The 25,632-nt window shown below is 42.3% G+C and overlaps 1 protein-coding gene across 1 annotated transcript in view; it reads right to left on the bottom strand.

Annotated features, from left to right (window-relative positions):
- dnah9l (dynein, axonemal, heavy polypeptide 9 like) overlaps nt 1-25,632 on the bottom strand; it is a gene marked incomplete at both ends in the record, with an annotated part of 207,600 nt that overhangs the window by 10,052 nt on the left and 171,916 nt on the right. Inside the window, 10 exons of the mRNA XM_084057033.1 lie at nt 8,541-8,656; nt 9,073-9,255; nt 10,566-10,748; nt 11,568-11,627; nt 11,746-11,865; nt 12,379-12,570; nt 14,696-14,785; nt 20,381-20,518; nt 22,196-22,323; nt 23,168-23,316. Coding sequence (XP_083913159.1) covers nt 8,541-8,656; nt 9,073-9,255; nt 10,566-10,748; nt 11,568-11,627; nt 11,746-11,865; nt 12,379-12,570; nt 14,696-14,785; nt 20,381-20,518; nt 22,196-22,323; nt 23,168-23,316 — 1,359 coding nt within the window. The remainder of the gene's footprint in view (nt 1-8,540; nt 8,657-9,072; nt 9,256-10,565; nt 10,749-11,567; nt 11,628-11,745; nt 11,866-12,378; nt 12,571-14,695; nt 14,786-20,380; nt 20,519-22,195; nt 22,324-23,167; nt 23,317-25,632) is intronic.

The following is a 25,632-nucleotide window of genomic DNA, read 5'->3' as shown; positions in this document are numbered from 1 at the left end:
AGACAGAGTTCCTGAGCCTGCACACGGAGGAATGTCCTCCTGCTCAGGTTGGTTCTCATCCTGAGACTCTGGCATAGGCACGAGATGTTGACGGTTCCTTCTCAGTGTCCCTTGTGGTCCACTGAGCAGATAGGACCGTGGGCTGTGGTGTACAGATGTCACCGTCCCTTGTGCCTTTGTGTCAGTAATCCAAACCTGGTCTCCAGGTGACAACTTTGTGAGAGCTCTGGCTCTGTGTCTCTCATCGAAACACTTTGCATCCATCAGTCGCCTCTCTCTCTCCTTTTGCTGGAGGGCCTGCAGGTCTGGTAGAGCTGGCTGCAACTTCTCAGGAAGAATAGGTAAGGTGGTGCGAAGGCAACGTCCCATGAGCAACTGAGCAGGGCTGTAGCCGTTACTCAGTGGAGTGGCCCTGTAGGCCAGTAGAGCCAGATAGGGATCCTTGGCCTTTTTAAGCAAGTTCTTAACTGTTTGGACGGCACGCTCTGCCTCGCCATTGGCCTGTGGGTACCTAGGGCTGCTAGTCACGTGCACAAATCCATAGTCAGCCGCAAATTGTTTCATCTCATGACCAGAGAACTGGGGGCCATTATCAGAAAGAAAATGAAACGGAATCCCATGACGTGAAAACATAGATTTTAGATGTACTATCACGTCTGCGGACCTAGTTGGGCTGAGCTGCGCTATTTCCAGATATCTGGAAAAATAATCCACCACTAGCAGATAGTTCTTATCTTTCAAGGTGAATAGATCTGCTCCTAGCTTTTGCCAGGGCCCGTCTGGGAGTTTGGTTGGCAGCAGAGGTTCTCTTGGATTAACCCTTTCTTTGATGCATTCTCTGCAGTTGAGCACAAGCTCTTTGATTTGGCTGCTCAGTCCAGGCCACCACACAGTCTGACCTGCACGTTCTCTGCACTTAACCACCCCCTGGTGCCCCTCATGTATCTTGTCAAGAACATCATTTCTCATGTTAGCAGGTATCACTAACCTTGAGCCACGCAGGCTCAAGGTTAGGATGTGCTCTCTCATGCCAGTAGTGTTTGACTGGGCCCTGTAACTGATGTCTGTCCGGCCAGCCATCAACACAGTACTCCATGACCTGGGCACAGACACTGTCAGCACTCAGCTGCTCTCGAAGCTCAGTCAGATATTTATCACTCGTGGGAAGGTTGTCTAGTACTGAGTCAACATAGATATTAGTATCCTCCATCAGGTCATTGTCTGCTCGCATCACACCATTTTTGAGTGGGGCGCGAGACAGTGTGTCAGCAGTTGTGAGGCTCTTCCCTGGTGTGTAAGAGATTGTATAGGAGTGCCTCATTAAGCGCATCCTGAATCTTTGTATTCTAGGTAGCAGTGCGTCCAGAGCCTGCCCACCCAGTAGACTCACAAGAGGTTAGTGGTCGGTCTCCAGATCGAAATGTAGGCCCAGGATGTCAGCGCTAGTGCTTCCTTTTCCAGCTGCGCATATCGCTGCTCTGTGTCAGTCAGGGACCTGGAAGCATACGCTACCGGTGACCAAACCCCTTTGTCCTTCTGGAGCATCACAGCGCGTAGCCCATAGGACGAGGCGTCGGCTGATATTTGCAGTGGCTTGTTAGGGTCGTAGAGCTGGAGGACTGGTGCAGTGGAGAGCTCCTGTTTGAGGCTGCAGAAAGCCCTCTGTTGTTCATGACCCCAGCACCACTGATTCTTTTTGGACAGCAGATCTCTCAGTGCTTTGTCCTTCTCAGCCAGGTTAGGTAGACATTTCCCTAAGTGGTTCACCATACCCAGGACACTTCTGAGCTCAGTTAAGTTTGTAGGCTCTTTCATGTCCTGCACAGCTCTGGTTTGATCTGGGTCCGGCTTCATGCCGTCTGCTGAGATGATGTAACCAAGGAACTTAACCTCTTTTTTTCCAAACTCACATTTTGACATGTTGAGTGTGACCCCTGCCTTCCCTGCTCGCTCCAGTACAGCATGCGTCCTGGCGTCATGCTGCCGCTTTGTAGCCCCCCAGACAAGAATATCGTCCATGTGACATACTACACCTTCTAGGCCGGAAGTGACCTCAGTCACCATCATGTTTTGAAAGTGCTCTGGGGCAGAGGAGATACCGAAAGGCAGGCGGTTAAAGTGGTAACGCCCATATGGCGTGATGCAAGTAGTATAGAGAGCTGATTCTTTGGCCAGGGGAATCTGCCAGAAACCCATATTTGCATCTAGCTTAGTGAAATATTGTGCTCCTGTGAGCATGCCCAGCGTCTGCTCTACAGAGGGAAGGATATATTTCTCACGGCACACTGACACATTCAGTGGTGTCATGTCCACACAAATGCGGACTTCCTCTTTGTTCTTTTTCGGGGCTACCACCATGCCACAACACCAGTCTGTTGGTTCTTCAATGCGGCTGATGACCCCAAGACTTTCCATCCTCTCCAATTCCTTTTTTACTTTGCCCATGAGTGGCAATGGGACTCGGCGTGGCACTTTAAGGGAAAATGGCTGTGCGTCGGGCCTGAGTTTGATTGTGTAAGGCTTCTGAACAAGCCCGAGGCCATCACAGAGTTTAGGATACGTCTGCTTTACTGACTCTTTGTCTATTGAATCAACTCTGGCCACCAATTTGAGGCTAACTGAAGCTGGCCTGCTCAGCAGTGCCACCTGTAGGCCTCTCACTACAAAGATCCTCTCTGTAATGTTCCTCTCCTTGTATTCTGTGGCTGACCCCAGGACTGTCAGTTTAACACCACCCGGCCCATAGAGTGGTTTGATAGCTTTTTCTAGCTCCCCCTCACTGTGCATGACACTTTTGTACACCTGCTCTGAAATGGCTGTGACGTCTGCCCCGGTGTCTATTTTAAAGGACACTGTGCTGCCCCTTATGCTGATATCAGCCATCCATGGGTCCTCTCCTGAGGCCACCTCACCTAAGAACAGTTCATCCACATCCTCAGCCACTTCATTTACAGTTTTATTTGATCTGCACACCTTGCCAAAGTGACCACGTTTACCACAGTTGTGGCATTCAGCACTCTTAGCTGGGCACTGTGACACTGGGTGAGAGGGTAATTTTCCACATTTGCCACATGCTTTATTTTCAGCTCTGTTCTGCACAGGTTTATCAGATTTCCAATTTTTGTACTGTCCCCGTGTCTGATCTTTATTTCTGAATTTGTTCTGCTTCCCCCTCTTAAAATGCATAGCATCCATAGCTGCTTTGCTAGCACTTAAATCCCTCAGATCAGTCTGTTGCCTCTTAATTTCCTCAGACTGTCTGGCCATTGTGATGGCTTTCGCTAGAGTGAGGTCCTTATCCAGTTGCATTCTCTCTGACAGGGATGCATTTTGAAGGCCCACTACTAGTCTGTCTCTCAGGAGGTCGTCATGTAGATCGCCGTACTCACAGTTCTCTGCCAGTGCATACAGTGCTGTGATGAATACGTCCACTGTCTCTGAAGGCTGCTGTACTCTCTTGTTGAATTTGGCCCGTTCATATATGACGTTTTTCTTCGGCATAAAAAACTTGTCAAATCCGTTTTTGACTGTACCATATAGCTGTCACTGCTCGGCTGTTAGGTCCAGCCCTCGTAGCACGTCGTCAGCCTCGTCCCCCATGCAGTATACCAGTGTATTCACCTGGTTCGCTTCGGAGGAGGAGTTCAGGTTACTCGCCAGTCTGAAACGCTCAAACCTCCTTATCCACTTCTCCCACTCGTGTGGCTTTGCGAAGTCGAAAGGCTCCGGAGGTTTGATGCTGAACGTCGCCATCGGAGGTGCCGCAATCACCGGCTGGAGTGCTGCTGCGTGCCCCGGCTGCGGTGCTGCTAACTCCGGCTGCTGCTGTGCTGCCGTGGCGGCTCCGTCCCCTTCACCGGCCATGTCGCTTTTACCGGGTTTCTTTTTCACTAAAGTCAAACGTTTGGTCGCTCAAAGTAGCCCCACTTCTGACACCATGTTGAGTTCTCGTTTAGAGACAATGAAAACTACCAGAGCTTGCGTTAGACTGTTGTTTACTCAAGAATAATACAGGTCATACAATACAGCGTCTCCACATGTCGTGCAGCATAATAGCATAGACTTCCTGGTCGGTTCCCGGGCACGCTCCTTATAGGTCTCCTAAGCCCGGACCTCCCATAGCATGACATCATCATTAACATGTTCAAAGCCAGGTAATAACATTACACCACACATACCATATAGGCAGACTGTAGATAGATGGGTAACAGTAGAGACTATAGATAGAGGTTACATACCATATAGCCAGACTATAGACGAATCCACAGACGCGCTGCCTGTAGGCGGCCATTGCTGCGGTGTCGCGTCCGCGGAGTGTTGACACCGCAGCAATGGCCGCGCGCAGGGCAGCGCTCCGTGGATTCGTGTATAGATAGAGGGGTAACAGTACATATAGACTGTAGATAGAGGTAACAGTACATATAGACTATAGATAGAGGGGTAACAGTACATATAGACTATAGATAGAGGGGTAACAGTACATATAGACTATAGATAGAGAGGTAACAGTACATATAGACTATAGATAGAGGGGTAACAGTACATATAGACTATAGATAGAGAGGTAACAGTACATATAGACTATAGATAGAGAGGTAACAGTACATATAGACTATAGATAGAGGGGTAACAGTACATATAGACTATAGATAGAGGGGTAACAGTACATATAGACTGTAGATAGAGGTAACAGTACATATAGACTATAGATAGAGGGGTAACAGTACATATAGACTATAGATAGAGAGGTAACAGTACATATAGACTATAGATAGAGGGGTAACAGTACATATAGACTATAGATAGAGGGGTAACAGTACATATAGACTATAGATAGAGAGGTAACAGTACATATAGACTGTAGATAGAGGTAACAGTACATATAGACTATAGATAGAGGGGTAACAGTACATATAGACTATAGATAGAGGGGTAACAGTACATATAGACTATAGATAGAGGGGTAACAGTACATATAGACTGTAGATAAAGGTAACAGTACATATAGACTATAGATAGAGGGGTAACAGTACATATAGACTATAGATAGAGAGGTAACAGTACATATAGACTATAGATAGAGGGGTAACAGTACATATAGACTATAGATAGAGGGGTAACAGTACATATAGACTGTAGATAGAGGTAACAGTACATATAGACTATAGATAGAGGGGTAACAGTACATATAGACTATAGATAGAGAGGTAACAGTACATATAGACTGTAGATAGAGGGGTAACAGTACATATAGACTATAGATAGAGGTAACAGTACATATAGACTATAGATAGAGGGGTAACAGTACATATAGACTATAGATAAAGGGGTAACAGTACATATAGACTATAGATAGAGGGGTAACAGTACATATATACTATAGATAGAGGTAACAGTACATATAGACTATAGATAGAGGGGTAACAGTACATATAGACTATAGATAGAGGGGTAACAGTACATATAGACTATAGATAGAGAGGTAACAGTACATATAGACTGTAGATAGAGGTAACAGTACATATAGACTATAGATAGAGGGGTAACAGTACATATAGACTATAGATAGAGGGGTAACAGTACATATAGACTGTGGATAGAGGTAACAGTACATATAGACTATAGATAGAGGGGTAACAGTACATATAGACTGTAGATAGAGGTAACAGTACATATAGACTATAGATAGAGGGGTAACAGTACATATAGACTATAGATAGAGGGGTAACAGTACATATAGACTGTAGATCAGGGGTGTCAAACTCATTTTGGTGTCCGGGCAAGATTGGTCAAATGGTGACTTGAGGTGGGCAGGAACCAGTTGCGGACGCACATGCGCGCTCACACGCATTCAGTTATACAGCATTGTTTTTCAATCTGTTGTCTTGTCTCAGAAAACAAACAATGCAATTTGTAACAATAATAATAACAAGAAAAAGTGCTCCTCGGAGCACAACTCTCCGTTGTTGGGAATGTTGGGAATGTTCTATCTGTATAAGTGTTCTATCCGTCCTGTCTGTATAAGTGTCCTATCCCTCCTGTCTGTATAAGTGTCCTATCCGTCCTGTCTATGTAAGTGTCCTATCCGTCCTGTCTATGTAAGTGTCCTATCCGTCCTGTCTGTGTAAGTGTCCTATCCAATTGTTACAGTATCCGCCATTTATCAACCATTTCGTGATTGTTCCTGTCTTACCTCACTCTTACCAGACTTGTGTTGGGAATGTTCTAATTCTTATGTTCTAACCGTCCTATCCATCCTGTCTGTATAAGTGTCCGATCCGTCCTGTCTGTATAAGTGTCCTATCCGTCTGTATAAGTGTCCTATCCGTCTTGTCTGTATAAGTGTCCTATCCGTCCTGTCTATGTAAGTGTCCTATCCCTCCTGTCTGTGTAAGTGTCCTATCCCTCCTGTCTGTATAAGTGTCCTATCCGTCCTGTCTGTATACTGCAAGTGTCCTATCCGTCCTGTCTGTGTAAGTGTCATATCCCTCCTGTCTATGTAAGTGTCCTATCCGTCCTGTCTGTGTAAGTGTTCTATCCGTCCTGTCTGTATAAGTGTCCTATCCGTCCTGTCTGTATAAGTGTCCTATCCGTCCTGTCTGTATAAGTGTCCTATCAGTCCTGTCTGTGTACTGTAAGTGTCCTATCCGTCTGTGTAAGTGTCATATCCCTCCTGTCTATATAAGTGTCCTATCTGTCCTATCTGCCAATTATGTATCAGCCATGCAGCCATTTCGTGATGGTTCCTGTCTTACCTCACTTTGACGGTGGCAAAGCCACCGTCAAAGTGACGCCATGTATTTATACAGTATTTCACCGTATTGTCACGTGTCACGTGAGGCTTGACCAATCGGTGTGTCATATTTAGAAAGTGAAAACAAAACTCTCCTGCGGAGAGTAATAAGGGTAATAATAATAATAATTATTATTATTATTATTATAATTATTATAAACCATTTTAAGTAGAATAATTAAATTTGAAGTTAAACAATACCTGGTAATGTGTGTGGGTGGTTAAATAATTACATTTATAGAACAGTGGTGTAAAGTAACTAATTACATTTACTCAAGTACTGTACCTAAGTACAGATTTGATGTAGTTTTACTTTACTAGAGTATTTCCAATTTCCAGAACTTTCTACTCCACTACATCTCAGTCACTGCTATCTACAGTATATCACTTTAAAAAATGTTTTATGAAGATTAGCTACTTTAATTATTTACTTTTACAAAAATAGCAGATCTACAAGCTCATAGTGCCGCACTATGAGCGTGTATATCTGCTATTTTTGAATAGCCAAATAGATCTTAAAATGACACAGATGCTTTCCCAGATTGAATTTAAATACGCTCTGAGTTAAATGAATACTGAGGATTTCACTGGGCAAGCTCCTGAGAAATAAAAGAAGGAGCTTTGATACATTTAAACTACCTATTACCATTATTATATTTTCAAAAATATCAAATTTACATGGTGTAGCCAGCATGAAAATTAATCTAAATCACTTGCTGCTCCCAGACACCTGACATCTCTTTGCTTGAACAAACTCAGTTTTCATAGCACTGAGAGAGAGAGAGAGAGAGAGAGAGAGAGAGAGAGAGAGAGAGAGAGAGAGAGAGACCGTGCTGACTCCTGTGTGAGGATCAAAGAGTAGCCTATCGCCATTACTACTCGACTAGTAGTTGAATAGACTCTTAACGAGCCAATCAGCCACAACATTCCACAGCTGGGGAGACAATGGCAGGGCCATCAGAGGTACTCAGCCAAGTAGCAGCGGGTGGGGGAGAGCTGCTTGGCCGCACAGCAAGTGAGTGCAAAATGCGACTCTGTCTGTTAGATGTAGTATCAATTTACTATTTTTAAAAGTATTTCCTGGGCCGCCAGGGACCTTTCCGTGGGCCGCAAAACGCCCGCGGGCCGCGAGTTTGACACCGCTGCTGTAGATAGAGGTAACAGTACATATAGACTATAGATAGAGGGGTAACAGTACATATAGACTATAGATAGAGGGGTAACAGTACATATAGACTATAGATAGAGGGGTAACAGTACATATAGACTATAGATAGAGAGGTAACAGTACATATAGACTATAGATAGAGGGGTAACAGTACATATAGACTATAGATAGAGAGGTAACAGTACATATAGACTATAGATAGAGGGGTAACAGTACATATAGACTATAGATAGAGGGGTAACAGTACATATAGACTATAGATAGAGGTAACAGTACATATAGACTATAGATAGAGGGGTAACAGTACATATAGACTATAGATAGAGAGGTAACAGTACATATAGACTATAGATAGAGAGGTAACAGTACATATAGACTATAGATAGAGGGGTAACAGTACATAGAGACTATAGATAGAGAGGTAACAGTACATATAGACTATAGATAGAGAGGTAACAGTACATATAGACTATAGATAGAGGTAACAGTACATATAGACTATAGATAGAGAGGTAACAGTACATATAGACTATAGATAGAGGTAACAGTACATAGAGACTATAGATAGAGGTTACATACCATATAGCCAGACTATAGATAGAGGGGTAGGCCAGCTTGGTCCAGGTTTCAGGAACGTTGTCAAAGAATAAGGCTGTCTGGAGCTGTTCCATCTCTGAGGAAATGGCCAGCTCACCCTGTAACCAATCACAATGTATCATTTATCACCCTGTAACCAATCACAATGTATCATTTATCACCCTGTAACCAATGACAATGTATCATGTATCAGACACTCTGTTTCTAGGTAAACACATACATAGAATACATAGAGACAGTGTAGTGTCTCAGTAAACTATAAGATCACAGTTAAACAATGAACCTACAGTATCATCAATCTAAATGACATGTTATCTAAATGACATTTTAACCTTTGCATAAGTCAGCACGGTCGGACACGCACGCACGCACGCACGCACGCACACACACACACACACACACACACACACACACACACACACACACACACACACACACACACACACACACACACACACACACACACACACACACACACACACACACACACACACACACACACACACACACACACCTTGAGGCCCAGGTCCAGCTCTCTCAGGGAGCGTCGTATCTCGTGGATGAGCGTGTTCATGCGCTCACACTCCTGGAAGCAGACCAGGATGTAAGGAGAGCGCTCCGCCGTCTTGGACGTGATGTCAGACATGTTGTATTCCTCTGGAAGCTTCTCCAGGACCTCGTCCAGGATGGCCTTCACCTGTGGAACACGTCACATTAAAGGAGTAGTTCACCCAAAACTTGACTTATTTTCCATCAATCACACGCCCCATGAAGCTGACGCCTTGAATGTATTTCATAGAGTCAATCATTTGCTGACCGGGTGGCTGCTCAGTACCAGACTCAATGGGGTTTCCTACTGAGACTTCATGGGGCGTGTAATTGATAGAAAATAAGTACAGATGTGCCATTTCAAAACTTCAAATGTCCTGCCATCGCCAAGACAGTAAATTTTCAGGGGATTCCCAGGGCAATAAGAGGGACAAAGAAGGGCATTTAAAATGCTGAATTATTTTGATGATCACTGCTTTTATGATGCTAATTCATTTGAGCAACTGGTCAAGGACCTCTTCAAATCACCTTTCGCCTCATAATGAGTCTGACACCTTCTTCAACACACATTCTTTTGTTCTCATGTATATGGATGTCTGTTGAAGGGAAAACGGGGGTGTGTAGTGACAACTTCTTTTCAGGGGCAAAACAGTGCATTTTTAAGGGCAGAACAGGGAAGAAAAAATGCCTTTTCAGGGCACTTTCAGGGAAAGAACAGTAACGTGTGAAGTTTTGAAGTGGCACATCTGTAAGTAGTAACACCATGGAGGTACTTACTTTCATTTCTTACCTTTGTATCTGACAGGACTTGACTTACTCCGTATCTGTAACTTTGTAACTCTAACTGCTGTGCTGGCTCTGGACAACTGACATTTTCCCTCTGCGATCAATGAAGGTATATATGTATCCATCTATCTATCTATCTATCTATCTATCTATCTATCTATCTATCTATCTATCTATCTATCTATCTATCTATCTATCTATCTATGGATCTATCTATCTAGTACAGGGGTCTTCAACCAGTGGTCCGGGGACCACCAGTGGTCCTTGAGGGAGTACCAGGGGGTCCCCAGCAAAATGAGTTAACATAGCGTCACGATCATTTTTAACCACTTAGCTTTGGCTATTCAAAAATAGCAGATCTACAAGCTCATAGCGCGGCACCGAGTGCCGCGCTATGAGCTTGTAGATCTGCTATTTTTGGAAAAACCTTGAAAAAGTATAGCACATCTTTGAATATTTATATTTTTTTAAAGCGAAAATGAACTGATATCTTTGCTTCTGGGGGGGTCCCTGGCGCAAAACATTAGCAGATGGGGGTCCGCGGCCAAATGTATATCAATTTAGGGGTCCTTGGCATGAAAAAGGTTGAAAACCCACTGATCTAGTACCTTCTCCTCCAGGGTCTGCGTAGCCCCCTCCCCCGTCACAGCATCAGGACTCTGTCTATAGTACCTTCTCCTCCAGGGTCTGCGTAGCCCCCTCCCCCGTCACAGCATCAGGATTCTGCAGCTCCAGCAGCGTGTGGAAGAGCGTGTCTGACGTCACCGTCAGGAACTCGATCTCTGCGTTGGGATGCAACCCATAATGCACTGGGCTCTCGTGGGGCAGCATCTCGTCTATGTAACCATGGTAACCCTTGGAAAACAAAGGGGAAGGAAGACGGTCCGTCCTATGTATTTGGTACAGCAGCACACAATGTATTTTGCGCTAAATTTAATGTCCTATGTAAAACTAGGGCATTAAATACGGTGAAGCAGCATTCTGCTTTTACGGACCAACAGTGTGGAATAAACTCCCATTACACCTAAAACAGGCAGCCTCTGTGGATAGCTTTAAAGCACAGCTCAAGACCTATTTCTTCACTCTTGCTTTTAGCTGACTCTTTGGTTGATTTTTAAGTCCTCACTGTATTGCCTGTTTTAATGTTTTATGCTTTTGCTTTTATTTTATTTTATTTTTTGTTTGCTTTATTGTTAAATTGGTTGTAACTGTAACTGTATTCTTGCTCTGTAAAGCACTTTGCGCTGCATTTCATGTCATGAAAGGTGCTATACAAATAAAGTTTATCAATTTACCCCAGAAAAAACATATAAAGTTAAAATAGGAGATGAAAGGTTTCTGTCCAACAGCGACAATGTTCTGTTTAGCTTGAGGAACCGAATGGAACGTGGAGCCACTTCTCCATTCAACTCAATGTTCTGTTCTGTTCTGTTCTGTTCTGTTCTGTTCTGTCTTCTTATCACTTTGAACGGGGTCCTGGTTCTGTTCTGTTCTGCTCTGTTCTGTTCTGTTCTGTTCTGTTCTGTTCTGTTCTGTTCTGTTCTGTTCTGTTCTGTCTTCTTATCACTTTGAACGGGGTCCTGGTTCTTGACACGTTGTGGTATGAAAACACAACGTGTGGACTCTGGCTCATGTCACTATATTTAGTTCTTAGATTGAATACAATGTACAAACCTGATAGTCCAGGTTGGAGGGAACGACAAAGCCTGGAGCCAGACACAGCTTCCTGTCAAACTGTGAAGGAACAAGAATGAACAGGAAACAGTTTGAGTCATGACACCACACCCCCCCCCCCCCCCCCCACACACAGACAGACAGACAGACAGACAGACAGACAGACAGACAGTCTCACCTGGTTAGGCTGCATATACTCCTCCAGGTATGTCCGGCAGAGCCTCCTGTCCCAGTCGTCAGTGATGTGTCCTCCATACATGATCTCCCCAAAGAGGTAGCGGAGGTCCTCCCATGGTACCTTCATCATCACCACACACACACACACACGCACACGCGCACGCGCACGCACACGCACGCGCACGCGCACACGCACACGCACACACACACACACACACACACACACACATTAACAAACAGGTAGCAAAGGTCCTCCCATGGTACTTTCATAATAATAATAAGGGTAATAATAATAATAATAATAATAATAATAATAATAATAATGGATTTTATCTATAATGCACTTTACATTTGTGAAAATCTCGAAGAATTTGCATAAAAATAAAAATATCAACATTTAAAACATGAGGGCATAAAGCCTAGAACTAAAACAATGCTCTTTAGTCTTCTCTTAACAGACTGTGTCAGGTGGGCAGGGAGGGCGTTCCACAGGGAGGGGGGCCACCAACCTACATACCCCATGGTATGTAGGTTGTTCATGGGGGTCTTGAGGAAGTTCTAACAACAACAACACACACACACGCACACACGCACACACACACACACACACACACACACACACACACACACACACCTGTGCGTTAGCCTCCAGGTAATTGTACAGGACGTTGACAGAGATGGTCAGGTCTCCTGTGTTGAACGGGTACTTCCTGTTCCATCCCTGAGGGCCAAACTTCCTCCTCTCTGCCACACAGGCATGGAAATAACACAGAGAGAAGAGGAGGGTCTTAAACTCCTGTTCTCTGCTGCACTGGTCCATGATCACCTATAAAACATACATATATACACATATATAAACATATATAACATATATAAATAACACAGAGAGAAGAGGAGGGTCTTAAACTCCTGTTCTCTGCTGCACTGGTCCATGATCACCTATACAACACATAATGTAATATATGTTATATTAATTACAATATATAAATACATGTATAAACTAGAAAAAGTGCTCCTCGGAGCACAGGTCTCCGCCAGGTCAGGTAGGTTATTGTGGCCTCCTGGTGGCGCTATAATAGGCCAATGTGAAAAGGGTGCCATTTCTTCTTTGTTCTTGCGCGGCAATCGGACATTGCATTCATGATTTGAGGATTTGAATTTTGTTTAAAAAAATGTTTTGATAAATTAGACCTGCTGGTGGCGCTATAACAGGCCAATGTTAAAAGGATAGCATTTGTTCCTCAATATAGTGTGAATGTGCGTGCAAAGTTTGACCGCAATCGGACGCTGCGTTCATGATTTGTGGCATTTTGTTCTAAGTGGGCCACTCCTGCAAACTGTAGATGTCAATCTTAGCCAATCGGGATGGAATATGAAAAATCAAACAGACTCGTCTTGATCACATGACTCTAGAGATCATGTGTACCGATTTGCGTGAAATGTGGATAAAATCGGAAGGAGTAATATAAAGAAATATGTTTTAGATAAGTCTGCCTCCTGGTGGCGCTATAAAAGGCAGATGTGAAAAATGCAGGATAAAGGTTTTTCCTTGACCTCTAGTGAGTGCGCATACAAAGTTTTACACAGATTGGTGCAGTTATAGGTAAAAACACGAATGGGGCTGTTATAGCGCCACCATGAGGCTGAAAAGAAATCTAAAGTGGAATTTCTTCCTCAGCATAGTGGGAATGTGCGTGAAAGGTTTCACGGAAATTGATTTGAGGCATTTTGTTCAAAACGGAGCACTCCTGCAAACTTTGGAAGCCATTTTTAGCCAATCAGGATGGAACATGAAAAATCTGAAAGACCCGTTTCGTTTAATGACTATAGAGATACCGATTGTCTACCGATTTGCGTGATGTTTGGACAAAATATGTAGGAGTACTGTGAACAAATGTGTTTTGCAAAAAGTGGCCTCCTGGTGGCGCTATATCAGGGCCATGTGGAAACATTGGGGCAGAGGTTCTGATTTGGCATCCAGGGACTGTGTGTGCAGTTTCGTTGCGATCAAGCCAACGGTGCCAGAGATTAGCTGTCCACAGACGGACGGACGGACAGCCGGACAGACGGACGGACGGACGGACAGACGGACGGACAGACGGACGGACGGACGGACGGACGGACGGACAGACGGACAGAGGGTAAAACATACTCTCTCGCCATGCTTTTCGGCCAATAACACAGAGAGAAGAGGAGGGTCTTAAACTCCTGTTCTCTGCTGCACTGATCCATGATCACCTATAACACATAATATATACATATATAATATCATGTATAAACATATATAACATAACATATATATAACATATATAACATATGTTCTCTGCTGCACTGATCCATCCTTTTGTTCAAAACGAGCCACTCTAACTTTAGATGCCAATCTTAGCCAATCAGGATGGAATATCAGACAGATTCAAGCGTCTTGATGACTAGACCGTTGACCGTAGACAGGTCTTTATACAGGTCTGTGACTCTGAGAGTGTAAACACGTTGTTTTCTACACTCTCAGAGTTAAATGAACTCTGTGGATTAAACAGTGGAGATCGGGGGTTCCGTTAGTACACTCTCAGAGTTACAGACCCCAAAAAGCAACAGAAACAGAGAACAAGCCATTCTCTCAAAACGAATAACATGGAAGGGAACGGGATAGTTAGTTTTACAATCACGTGACCCATAGGCGAGCGAACAACGCCATCTAGTGGAAAACCTCTGAAAACAACATCTCGTTGGCAAGTCTCCTTGTAGCCAAATATGACGAGAAACCTCGTTCATTGGTTCATTGTCAAAGAGTTAATGGACCCCTGCAGGTCCCCAGACCCACCGTTGAGCACCGGTACACACACACACACACACACACACACACACACACACACACACACACACACACACACACACACACACACACACACACACACACACACACACACACACACACACACACACACACACACCTGGTCAAAGTTGTCCAGAGCAGCGTGCAGGTTAGCGTGCATACCAGTAGGGGGCTCGTTGGTTATCTTTATGGCATTCTCCAAAATACCCTGAGAAACAATTCATATAAACTGCACTTTAGTTACTTATGTATTATATGAAGACACTCACCAACGCCATGAACATTTTTACCAAATGTAAGCGGACGTCTTGTTTAGAAGTTACTGAGCAGTGTTGTTTCACATATTGTTTTTATTAATAAAAAACAACATTTATAACATGTTGGTAGGTGCACCAACATGTAAAACATGTAGGTGCTCCAACATGTTTTACATGTTGGAGCACCAACATGTTTTACATGTGAGCACCAACATGTTTTACATGTGAGCACCAACATGTGTTTTACATGTGAGCACCAACATGTGTTTTACATGTGAGCACCAACATGTTTTACATGTGAGCACCAACATGTGTTTTACATGTGAGCACCAACATGTTTTACATGTTGGAGCACCAACATATTTTACATGTGAGCACCAACATGTTTTACATGTGAGCACCAACATGTGTTTTACATGTGAGCACCAACATGTTTTACATGTGAGCACCAACATGTTTTACATGTGAGCACCAACATGTTTTACATGTGAGCACCAACATGTGTTTTACATGTGAGCACCAACATGTGTTTTACATGTGAGCACCAACATGTTTTACATGTGAGCACCAACATGTGTTTTACATGTGAGCACCAACATGTGTTTTACATGTGAGCACCAACATGTTTTACATGTGAGCACCAACATGTTTTACATGTGAGCACCAACATGTTTTACATGTGAGCACCTACATGTTTTACATGTGAGCACCAACATGTTTTACATGTGAGCACCAACATGTTTTACATGTGAGCACCAACATGTTTTACATGTGAGCACCAACATGTTATACATGTGAGCACCAACATGTGTTTTACATGTGAGCACCAACATGTTTTACATGTGAGCACCAACATGTTTTACATGTGAGCACCAACATGTTATACATGTGAGCACCAACATGTTTTACATGTGAGCACCAACATGTTTTACATGTGAGCACCAACATGTGTTTTACATGTGAGCACCAACATGTTTTACATGTGAGCACCAACATGTGTTTTACATGTGAGCACCAACATGTTTTACATGTGAGCACCAACATGTTTTACATGTGAGCACCAACATGTTATACATGTGAGCACCAACATGTGTTTTACATGTGAGCACCAACATGTTTTACATGTGAGCACCAACATGTTTTACATGTGAGCACCAACATGTTTTACATGTGAGCACCAACATGTTTTACATGTGAGCACCAACATGTTTTACATGTGAGCACCAACATGTTATACATGTGAGCACCAACATGTGTTTTACATGTGAGCACCAACATGTTTTACATGTGAGCACCAACATGTTTTACATGTGAGCACCAACATGTGTTTTACATGTGAGCACCAACATGTTATACATGTGAGCACCAACATGTTTTACATGTGAGCACCAACATGTTTTACATGTGAGCACCAACATGTTTTACATGTGAGCACCAACATGTTTTACATGTGAGCACCAACATGTGTTTTACATGTGAGCACCAACATGTTATACATGTGAGCACCAACATGTTTTACATGTGAGCACCAACATGTTTTACATGTGAGCACCAACATGTTTTACATGTGAGCACCAACATGTTATACATGTGAGCACCAACATGTTTTACATGTGAGCACCAACATGTTTTACATGTGAGCACCAACATGTTTTACATGTGAGCACCAACATGTGTTTTACATGTGAGCACCAACATGTTTTACATGTGAGCACCAACATGTTTTACATGTGAGCACCAACATGTTTTACATGTGAGCACCAACATGTTATACATGTGAGCACCAACATGTGTTTTACATGTGAGCACCAACATGTTTTACATGTGAGCACCAACATGTTTTACATGTGAGCACCAACATGTGTTTTACATGTGAGCACCAACATGTTATACATGTGAGCACCAACATGTTTTACATGTGAGCACCAACATGTTTTACATGTGAGCACCAACATGTTTTACATGTGAGCACCAATATGTTATACATGTGAGCACCAACATGTTTTACATGTGAGCACCAACATGTTATACATGTGAGCACCAACATGTGTTTTACATGTGAGCACCAACATGTTTTACATGTGAGCACCTACATGTTTTACATGTGAGCACCAACATGTTTTACATGTGAGCAGCAACATGTTTTACATGTGAGCACCAACATGTGTTTTACATGTGAGCACCAACATGTTTTACATGTGAGCACCTACATGTTTTACATGTGAGCACCAACATGTTTTACATGTGAGCACCAACATGTTTTACATGTGAGCACCAACATGTTTTACATGTGAGCACCAACATGTTTTACATGTGAGCACCAACATGTTATACATGTGAGCACCAACATGTTTTACATGTGAGCACCAACATGTGTTTTACATGTGAGCACCAACATGTTTTACATGTGAGCACCAACATGTTTTACATGTGAGCACCAACATGTGTTTTACATGTGAGCACCAACATGTTATACATGTGAGCACCAACATGTTTTACATGTGAGCACCAACATGTTATACATGTGAGCACCAACATGTTTTACATGTGAGCACCAACATGTTTTACATGTGAGCACCAACATGTTTTACATGTGAGCACCAACATGTGTTTTACATGTGAGCACCAACATGTTTTACATGTGAGCACCTACATGTTTTACATGTGAGCACCAACATGTTTTACATGTGAGCACCAACATGTTTTACATGTGAGCACCAACATGTGTTTTACATGTGAGCACCAACATGTTATACATGTGAGCACCAACATGTTTTACATGTGAGCACCTACATGTTATACATGTGAGCACCAACATGTTTTACATGTGAGCACCAACATGTTTTACATGTGAGCACCAACATGTGTTTTACATGTGAGCACCAACATGTTTTACATGTGAGCACCAACATGTTTTACATGTGAGCACCAACATGTTTACATGTGAGCACCAACATGTTTTACATGTGAGCACCAACATGTTTTACATGTGAGCACCAACATGTTTTACATGTGAGCACCAACATGTTTTACATGTGAGCACCAACATGTTTTACATGTGAGCACCAACATGTTTTACATGTGAGCACCAACATGTGTTTTACATGTGAGCACCAACATGTTTTACATGTGAGCACCAACATGTTATACATGTGAGCACCAACATGTTTTACATGTGAGCACCAACATGTGTTTTACATGTGAGCACCAACATGTTATACATGTGAGCACCAACATGTTTTACATGTGAGCACCAACATGTTTTACATGTGAGCACCAACATGTGTTTTACATGTGAGCACCAACATGTTTTACATGTGAGCACCAACATGTTATACATGTGAGCACCAACATGTGTTTTACATGTGAGCACCAACATGTTATACATGTGAGCACCAACATGTGTTTTACATGTGAGCACCAACATGTTTTACATGTGAGCACCAACATGTTTTACATGTGAGCACCAACATGTGTTTTACATGTGAGCACCAACATGTTATACATGTGAGCACCAACATGTGTTTTACATGTGAGCACCAACATGTTATACATGTGAGCACCAACATGTGTTTTACATGTGAGCACCAACATGTTTTACATGTGAGCACCAACATGTGTTTTACATGTGAGCACCAACATGTTATACATGTGAGCACCAACATTTTTTACATGTGAGCACCAACATGTTTTACATGTGAGCACCAACATGTTTTACATGTGAGCACCAACATGTTTTACATGTGAGCAGCAACATGTTTTACATGTGAGCACCAACATGTTTTACATGTGAGCACCAACATGTTTTACATGTGAGCACCAACATGTTTTACATGTGAGCACCAACATGTTTTACATGTGAGCACCAACATGTTTTACATGTGAGCACCAACATGTGTTTTACATGTGAGCACCAACATGTTATACATGTGAGCACCAACATGTTTTACATGTGAGCACCAACATGTTTTACATGTGAGCACCAACATGTGTTTTACATGTGAGCACCAACATGTTTTACATGTGAGCACCAACATGTTTTACATGTGAGCACCAACATGTTATACATGTGAGCACCAACATGTTTTACATGTGAGCACCAACATGTGTTTTACATGTGAGCACCAACATGTTATACATGTGAGCACCAACATGTGTTTTACATGTGAGCACCAACATGTTATACATGTGAGCACCAACATGTTTTACATGTGAGCACCAACATGTTTTACATGTGAGCACCAACATGTTTTACATGTGAGCACCAACATGTTATACATGTGAGCACCAACATGTTTTACATGTGAGCACCAACATGTTTTACATGTGAGCACCAACATGTGTTTTACATGTGAGCACCAACATGTTATACATGTGAGCACCAACATGTTTTACATGTGAGCACCAACATGTTATACATGTGAGCACCAACATGTTTTACATGTGAGCACCAACATGTTATACATGTGAGCACCAACATGTTTTACATGTGAGCACCAACATGTTTTACATGTGAGCACCAACATGTGTTTTACATGTGAGCACCAACATGTTATACATGTGAGCACCAACATGTTTTACATGTGAGCACCAACATGTGTTTTACATGTGAGCACCAACATGTTTTACATGTGAGCACCAACATGTTTTACATGTGAGCACCAACATGTTTTACATGTGAGCACCAACATGTTTTACATGTGAGCACCAACATGTTATACATGTGAGCACCAACATGTGTTTTACATGTGAGCACCAACATGTTTTACATGTGAGCACCAACATGTTTTACATGTGAGCACCAACATGTTTTACATGTGAGCACCAACATGTTTTGCATGTGAGCACCAACATGTTTTACATGTGAGCACCTACATGTTTTACATGTGAGCACCAACATGTGTTTTACATGTGAGCACCAACATGTTTTACATGTGAGCACCAACATGTTTTACATGTGAGCACCAACATGTTTTACATGTGAGCACCAACATGTTTTACATGTGAGCACCAACATGTTTTACATGTGAGCACCAACATGTTATACATGTGAGCACCAACATGTGTTTTACATGTGAGCACCAACATGTTTTACATGTGAGCACCAACATGTTTTACATGTGAGCACCAACATGTGTTTTACATGTGAGCACCAACATGTTATACATGTGAGCACCAACATGTTTTACATGTGAGCACCAACATGTTTTACATGTGAGCACCAACATGTTTTACATGTGAGCACCAACATGTTATACATGTGAGCACCAACATGTTTTACATGTGAGCACCAACATGTTTTACATGTGAGCACCAACATGTTTTACATGTGAGCACCAACATGTTATACATGTGAGCACCAACATGTTTTACATGTGAGCACCAGTGCTACCAAGTAAAAAGGTTGATTTCAATCCCTGACATACTGAGCAAAGACTTAAACAAAGTCTGCAAATACTTTGAGTTATGGACTAGTTTTAATAATATATAATCATAATCATAATCATTATCATAATAATCATAATAATATTAATACTCATAATAACCTGAGGTATGATGTGTTCTTGTGGGGTCAGAGCAGGCTCAGCACTCATAAACACTCTATAGTCGGGGTGACTGCCGTCACAGCAGCGTTCTAGGAGCTTCTCCAGAGAACCCAGCCAACGCCCCACAAGATGGATGTTCTGATCATAATAACAAGAAGAAGAAGAAGAAGAAGATGAAGACGAAGAAGAAGAAGAAACCAATCCAATCCACTTTATGTATAGAGCACATTTAAAACAACAGAGTTGAACCAAAGTGCTGAACACTCAGTAAAAAAATACTAAAATAAACTAGAAGAAGTGGACAACAGGACAACATTTGACACAATGCCTGGAGGAAGCAGCAGCTTCTCAATCTGAATGTTCAAACACCAAGGAGAACAAGTGAGTTTTCAAACGTGATTTAAACACAGGCAGGGTTTGAGCCACTCTAACATGGGGTGGAAGCACATTCCACAGTGTGGGTAGCCGTGGGTAGCCTCGCGTAGCCAGACTATATCACTGCGTGGATATGAGTCTGGTGCTTCTATGGGTAAGACTCTCTACGCAATTGGTTAGACCTACAAACCAACTACCAATTACAGTCTCCCATACTTGAATACTGGGCCCTGATTGGTTACCCCCGTCTTCTGGAGCAGGTCATTGATTAATAATAATACATTTTATTTGTAACGCACTTTATATTTGAAACAAATCTCAAAGTGCTACAGGTTTAAAAACAATAAAAAAAAGAAAGAAGAAGACAACAACGTCAAAAGACAGTGAAATGAATAAACTTCAAATCAAGTCAGCAAAACACAGTAGAAGTTTAAAAAGAATAAAACAACTACATCTCTATCTAGGCAAATGCCTTGTTAAAAAGGAAGGTTTTTAGGCCCCTTTTAAAAGTGTCAATGATTCTCTATGGAGCGGTGCCAGACCCAAATCGTCTGGTCCCAGGCTACAGTGATATAGTATATAGATCTATATATATATATGTATATATAGATATAGTGTATAGATTGGTCTGGTCCCAGGCTACAGTGTATGAAGGAAAATGATCTATCTCCCCGGGTTTTCAACTTTGTTACTGGGACCTTAACCCATTTAGACCTGAGGCCCATTCTAAAAACGCCTTCTAAAACCTAACCTAAGATTTCTGAAAATGTTCAAATTCTTACAAAAAAGATTAATACAAAATGATGTTGCTATGTGTATAGCAACAACTGATGAGACACAGAGGTGGCTCCCGGATTCAAAGGTATAACAACGTATAGGTGGCAGCAGGTCTAAATGGGTTAAGAAGTGACTGGTCAGTCGACCTCAAGACCCTTGTAGAGTTATTGGGAGGTAGAAGCTCTGATATGTACGATGGTGCCAACCCATTTAAAGACTTAAAGAGAAAACATTAAAACAATCAGAAAGGGTTACAGCAGACTTGACTTTAGCTAAGAGCCTCAGCTGATAAAAGCTGGATTTAACAACAGAGTTAATCTGTTTGTCAAACTTTGTCAAAATTAAAGTCGCCGTCCAATTAGACACCAAGGTTAGTGACCACCGGTTTTATAAATGGCTGCAGGACGCCCAGATCCAGAGAGGAGGTGTCACAGGCAGTGCTGGGTCTGAACACCATGACCTCTGTTTTACTTTCATTAAAGAAGAAGAAGAAGCATCTCTTTTAAAACTCAAAACGCTGCATAAAGCATCAACTTCAGGGATAGAAATAGACATAAGTGCTAGAGCCCAATGTCCCTCTTTATTATATTATACAGTATACATAGATATAATTTAAACTGTATACATAGATATAATGTATGCATTACATATAAACGTGCAAACCTGCAGAATGACCCAGTGTCCCTCTTTAGCAGCTTTCTCCATGGCCAGTTCAGCCACCGCCTCCTGACCCTGACCCAGAGACACGTTGTGGAGCTTCCCCAGGTCTATGGTGAACCCTAGTCTCCTTCCTGATGATAGAGAGACATAGACATTACAATGACCCAACCTCCTTCATATAGAGACATTATAATGACCCAACCTCCTTCATATAGAGACATTATAATGACCCAACCTCCTTCATATAGAGACATTATAATGACCCAACCTCCTTCATATAGAGACATTATAATGACCCAACCTCCTTCATATAGAGACATTATAATGACCCAACCTCCTTCATATAGAGACATTATAATGACCCAACCTCCTTCATATAGAGACATTATAATGACCCAACCTCCTTCATATAGAGACATTACAATGACCCAACCTCCTTCATATAGAGACATAGACATTATAATGACCCAACCTCCTTCATATAGAGACATTATAATGACCCAACCTCCTTCATATAGAGACATTATAATGACCCAACCTCCTTCATATAGAGACATAGACATTATAATGACCCAACCTCCTTCATATAGAGACATTACAATGACCCAACCTCCTTCATATAGAGACATTACAATGACCCAACCTCCTTCATATAGAGACATTATAATGACCCAACCTCCTTCATATAGAGACATAGACATTACAATGACCCAACCTCCTTCATATAGAGACATTACAATGACCCAACCTCCTTCATATAGAGACATTATAATGACCCAACCTCCTTCATATAGAGACATTATAATGACCCAACCTCCTTCATATAGAGACATTATAATGACCCAACCTCCTTCATATAGAGACATAGAGTGTGTGTGTGTGTGTGTGTGTGTGTGTGTGTGTGTGTGTGTGTGTGTGTGTGTGTGTGTGTGTGTGTGTGTGTGTGTGTGTGTGTGTGTGTGTGTAGTGTCTTACCCAGTGACTCCACGTCCTTCAGTGGGTCGACACCAGGAGACAGGATGAAGAAGACAGGAGACGATGGACCACTCTCTCTGAAAGACTTAGAGAACTCTGTCTTCCTGCCCTCTGTGTACTGAAGACCTAATGTCTCTGAGACAAAGTTCCTACAGAGAGACACACAGTATGTGAGACAACGTTCCTACAGAGAGACAGACAGTATGTGAGACAACGTTCCTACAGAGAGACAGACAGTATGGAGAGACAGACAGTATGTGAGACAACGTTCCTACAGTATATCCCTCACAACGCGTCGTGTCGCATGTTTTAATTCCCACTGACAACATTTCTCCCACAGAACATCTTTTAGCATACTTAGGAGAGTCGCTCAATTACACTATAATGAACACGTAAAACCTCTTCAGCACATTTGTTTGAAGTTTGTGAAAGATCGGTTTGTTTCCAGTGGGAACACATTAGAAAGCGAACGCACAGATATAAATCCCGCCCACTACATTTGATTGGGTAAAGTGTGGCTTGCTTCCTGATCTAAGGCCCGCCCACTTGTAGGCCAATGTTCACACATGGCCCCTCCCTCCTGACAGATGCAGTAGCGCAGCTGGGAATGTGTTCTTGAGAGATTACTGCCAGTAAGACGCATCCTGGACATGTTTCCCCGCTCACACATCCCATTGGTCCAGTTTATTGTCAATAATAATACCTAAACATTTATTTTCAAACACTCGTTCAATTTCTACATTGTTAATGATGATTTGAACCTCTATGTCAATTGGTCTATTCCCAAAAATGGTATATTTAGTTTTGGTTAGGTTTAGTGACAGTTTATTTATATTGAACCATTTCTTCAATAGTGTAATAAGCTCATTTTGTACTGTATCCAGAGGCTGGTCCAGGTGTTTTCCTAAGCAGCACAAACTACCCAGCTGGCACGCGACGTCCGTTGACGTTGATTTTTGGTTGGATTTAGGTTGTGACGTCAGCTAACCAAAATCCAACGTTGGACCAACGTCAACTTCCAACGTTGTATCAACGTATTAATTTGACGTCAATTGACGTTGATATTTGGTTGGTTTTAGGTTGTGTTGGTAACTGACCAATAACCAACATCTATTCAACGTAATATCCCAACGTCATGTTGACGTCGAATACTGACATGCTGTTGTCGGATTCTTGAGCAAACCTCAATGTCTGCCCAACGTTATTATGACAACGTCCACACAACGTTGCAGTCTAACATCATCAGACGTTGATATTTGGTTGGTTTTAGGTTGTGTTGGTAACTGACCAATAACCAACGTCTATTCAACGTAATATCCCAACGTCATGTTGACGTCGAATACTGACATGCTGTTGTCGGATTATTGACCAAACCTCAGTGTCTGCCCAACGTTATTATGACAACGTCCACACAACGTTGCAGTCTAACATCATTAGACGTTGATATTTGGTTGGTTTTAGGTTGTGTTGGTAACTGACCAATAACCAACGTCTATTCAACGTAATATCCCAACGTCATGTTGACGTTGAATACTGACATGCTGTTGTCGGATTCTTGACCAAACCTCAATGTCTGCCCAACGTTTTTATGACAACGTCCACACAACGTTGCAGTCTAACATCATTAGACGTTGATATTTGGTTGGTTTTAGGTTGTGTTGGTAACTGACCAATAACCAACGTCTTTTCAATGTAATATCACAACGTCATGTTGACGTCGAATACTGACATGCTGTTGTCGGATTCTTGACCAAACCTCAATGTCTGCCCAACGTTATTATGACAAACGTCCACACAACGTTGCAGTCTAACATCATCAGACGTTGATATTTGGTTGGTTTTAGGTTGTGTTGGTAACTGACCAATAACCAACGTCTATTCAACGTAATATCCCAACGTCATGTTGACGTCGAATACTGACATGCTGTTGTCGGATTCTTGACCAAACCTCAATGTCTGCCCAACGTTATTATGACAACGTCCACACAACGTTGCAGTCTAACATCATCAGACGTTGATATTTGGTTGGTTTTAGGTTGTGTTGGTAACTGACCAATAACCAACGTCTATTCAACGTAATATCCCAACGTCATGTTGACGTCGAATACTGACATGCTGTTGTCGGATTCTTGACCAAACCTCAATGTCTGCCCAACGTTATTATGACAACGTCCACACAATGTTGCAGTCTAACATCATCAGACGTTGATATTTGGTTGCTTTTAGGTTGTGTTGGTAACTAACCAATAACCAACGTCTGTTCAACGTATTATCCCAACGTCATGTTGACGTCGAATACTGACATGCTGTTGTCGGATTCTTGACCAAACCTAAATGTCTGCCCAACGTTATTATGAGAACGTCCACACAACGTTGCAGTCTAACATCATCAGACGTTGATATTTGGTTGGTTTTAGGTTGTGTTGGTAACTAACCAATAACCAACGTCTGTCCAACGTATTATC

Source organism: Gymnoscopelus microlampas (assembly GCF_963454915.1).
Source record: "Gymnoscopelus microlampas genome assembly, chromosome: 5".
In the NCBI taxonomy this organism is placed as follows: Eukaryota; Metazoa; Chordata; class Actinopteri; order Myctophiformes; family Myctophidae; genus Gymnoscopelus; species Gymnoscopelus microlampas.
This window is presented reverse-complemented; position numbering and strand designations above follow the sequence as displayed.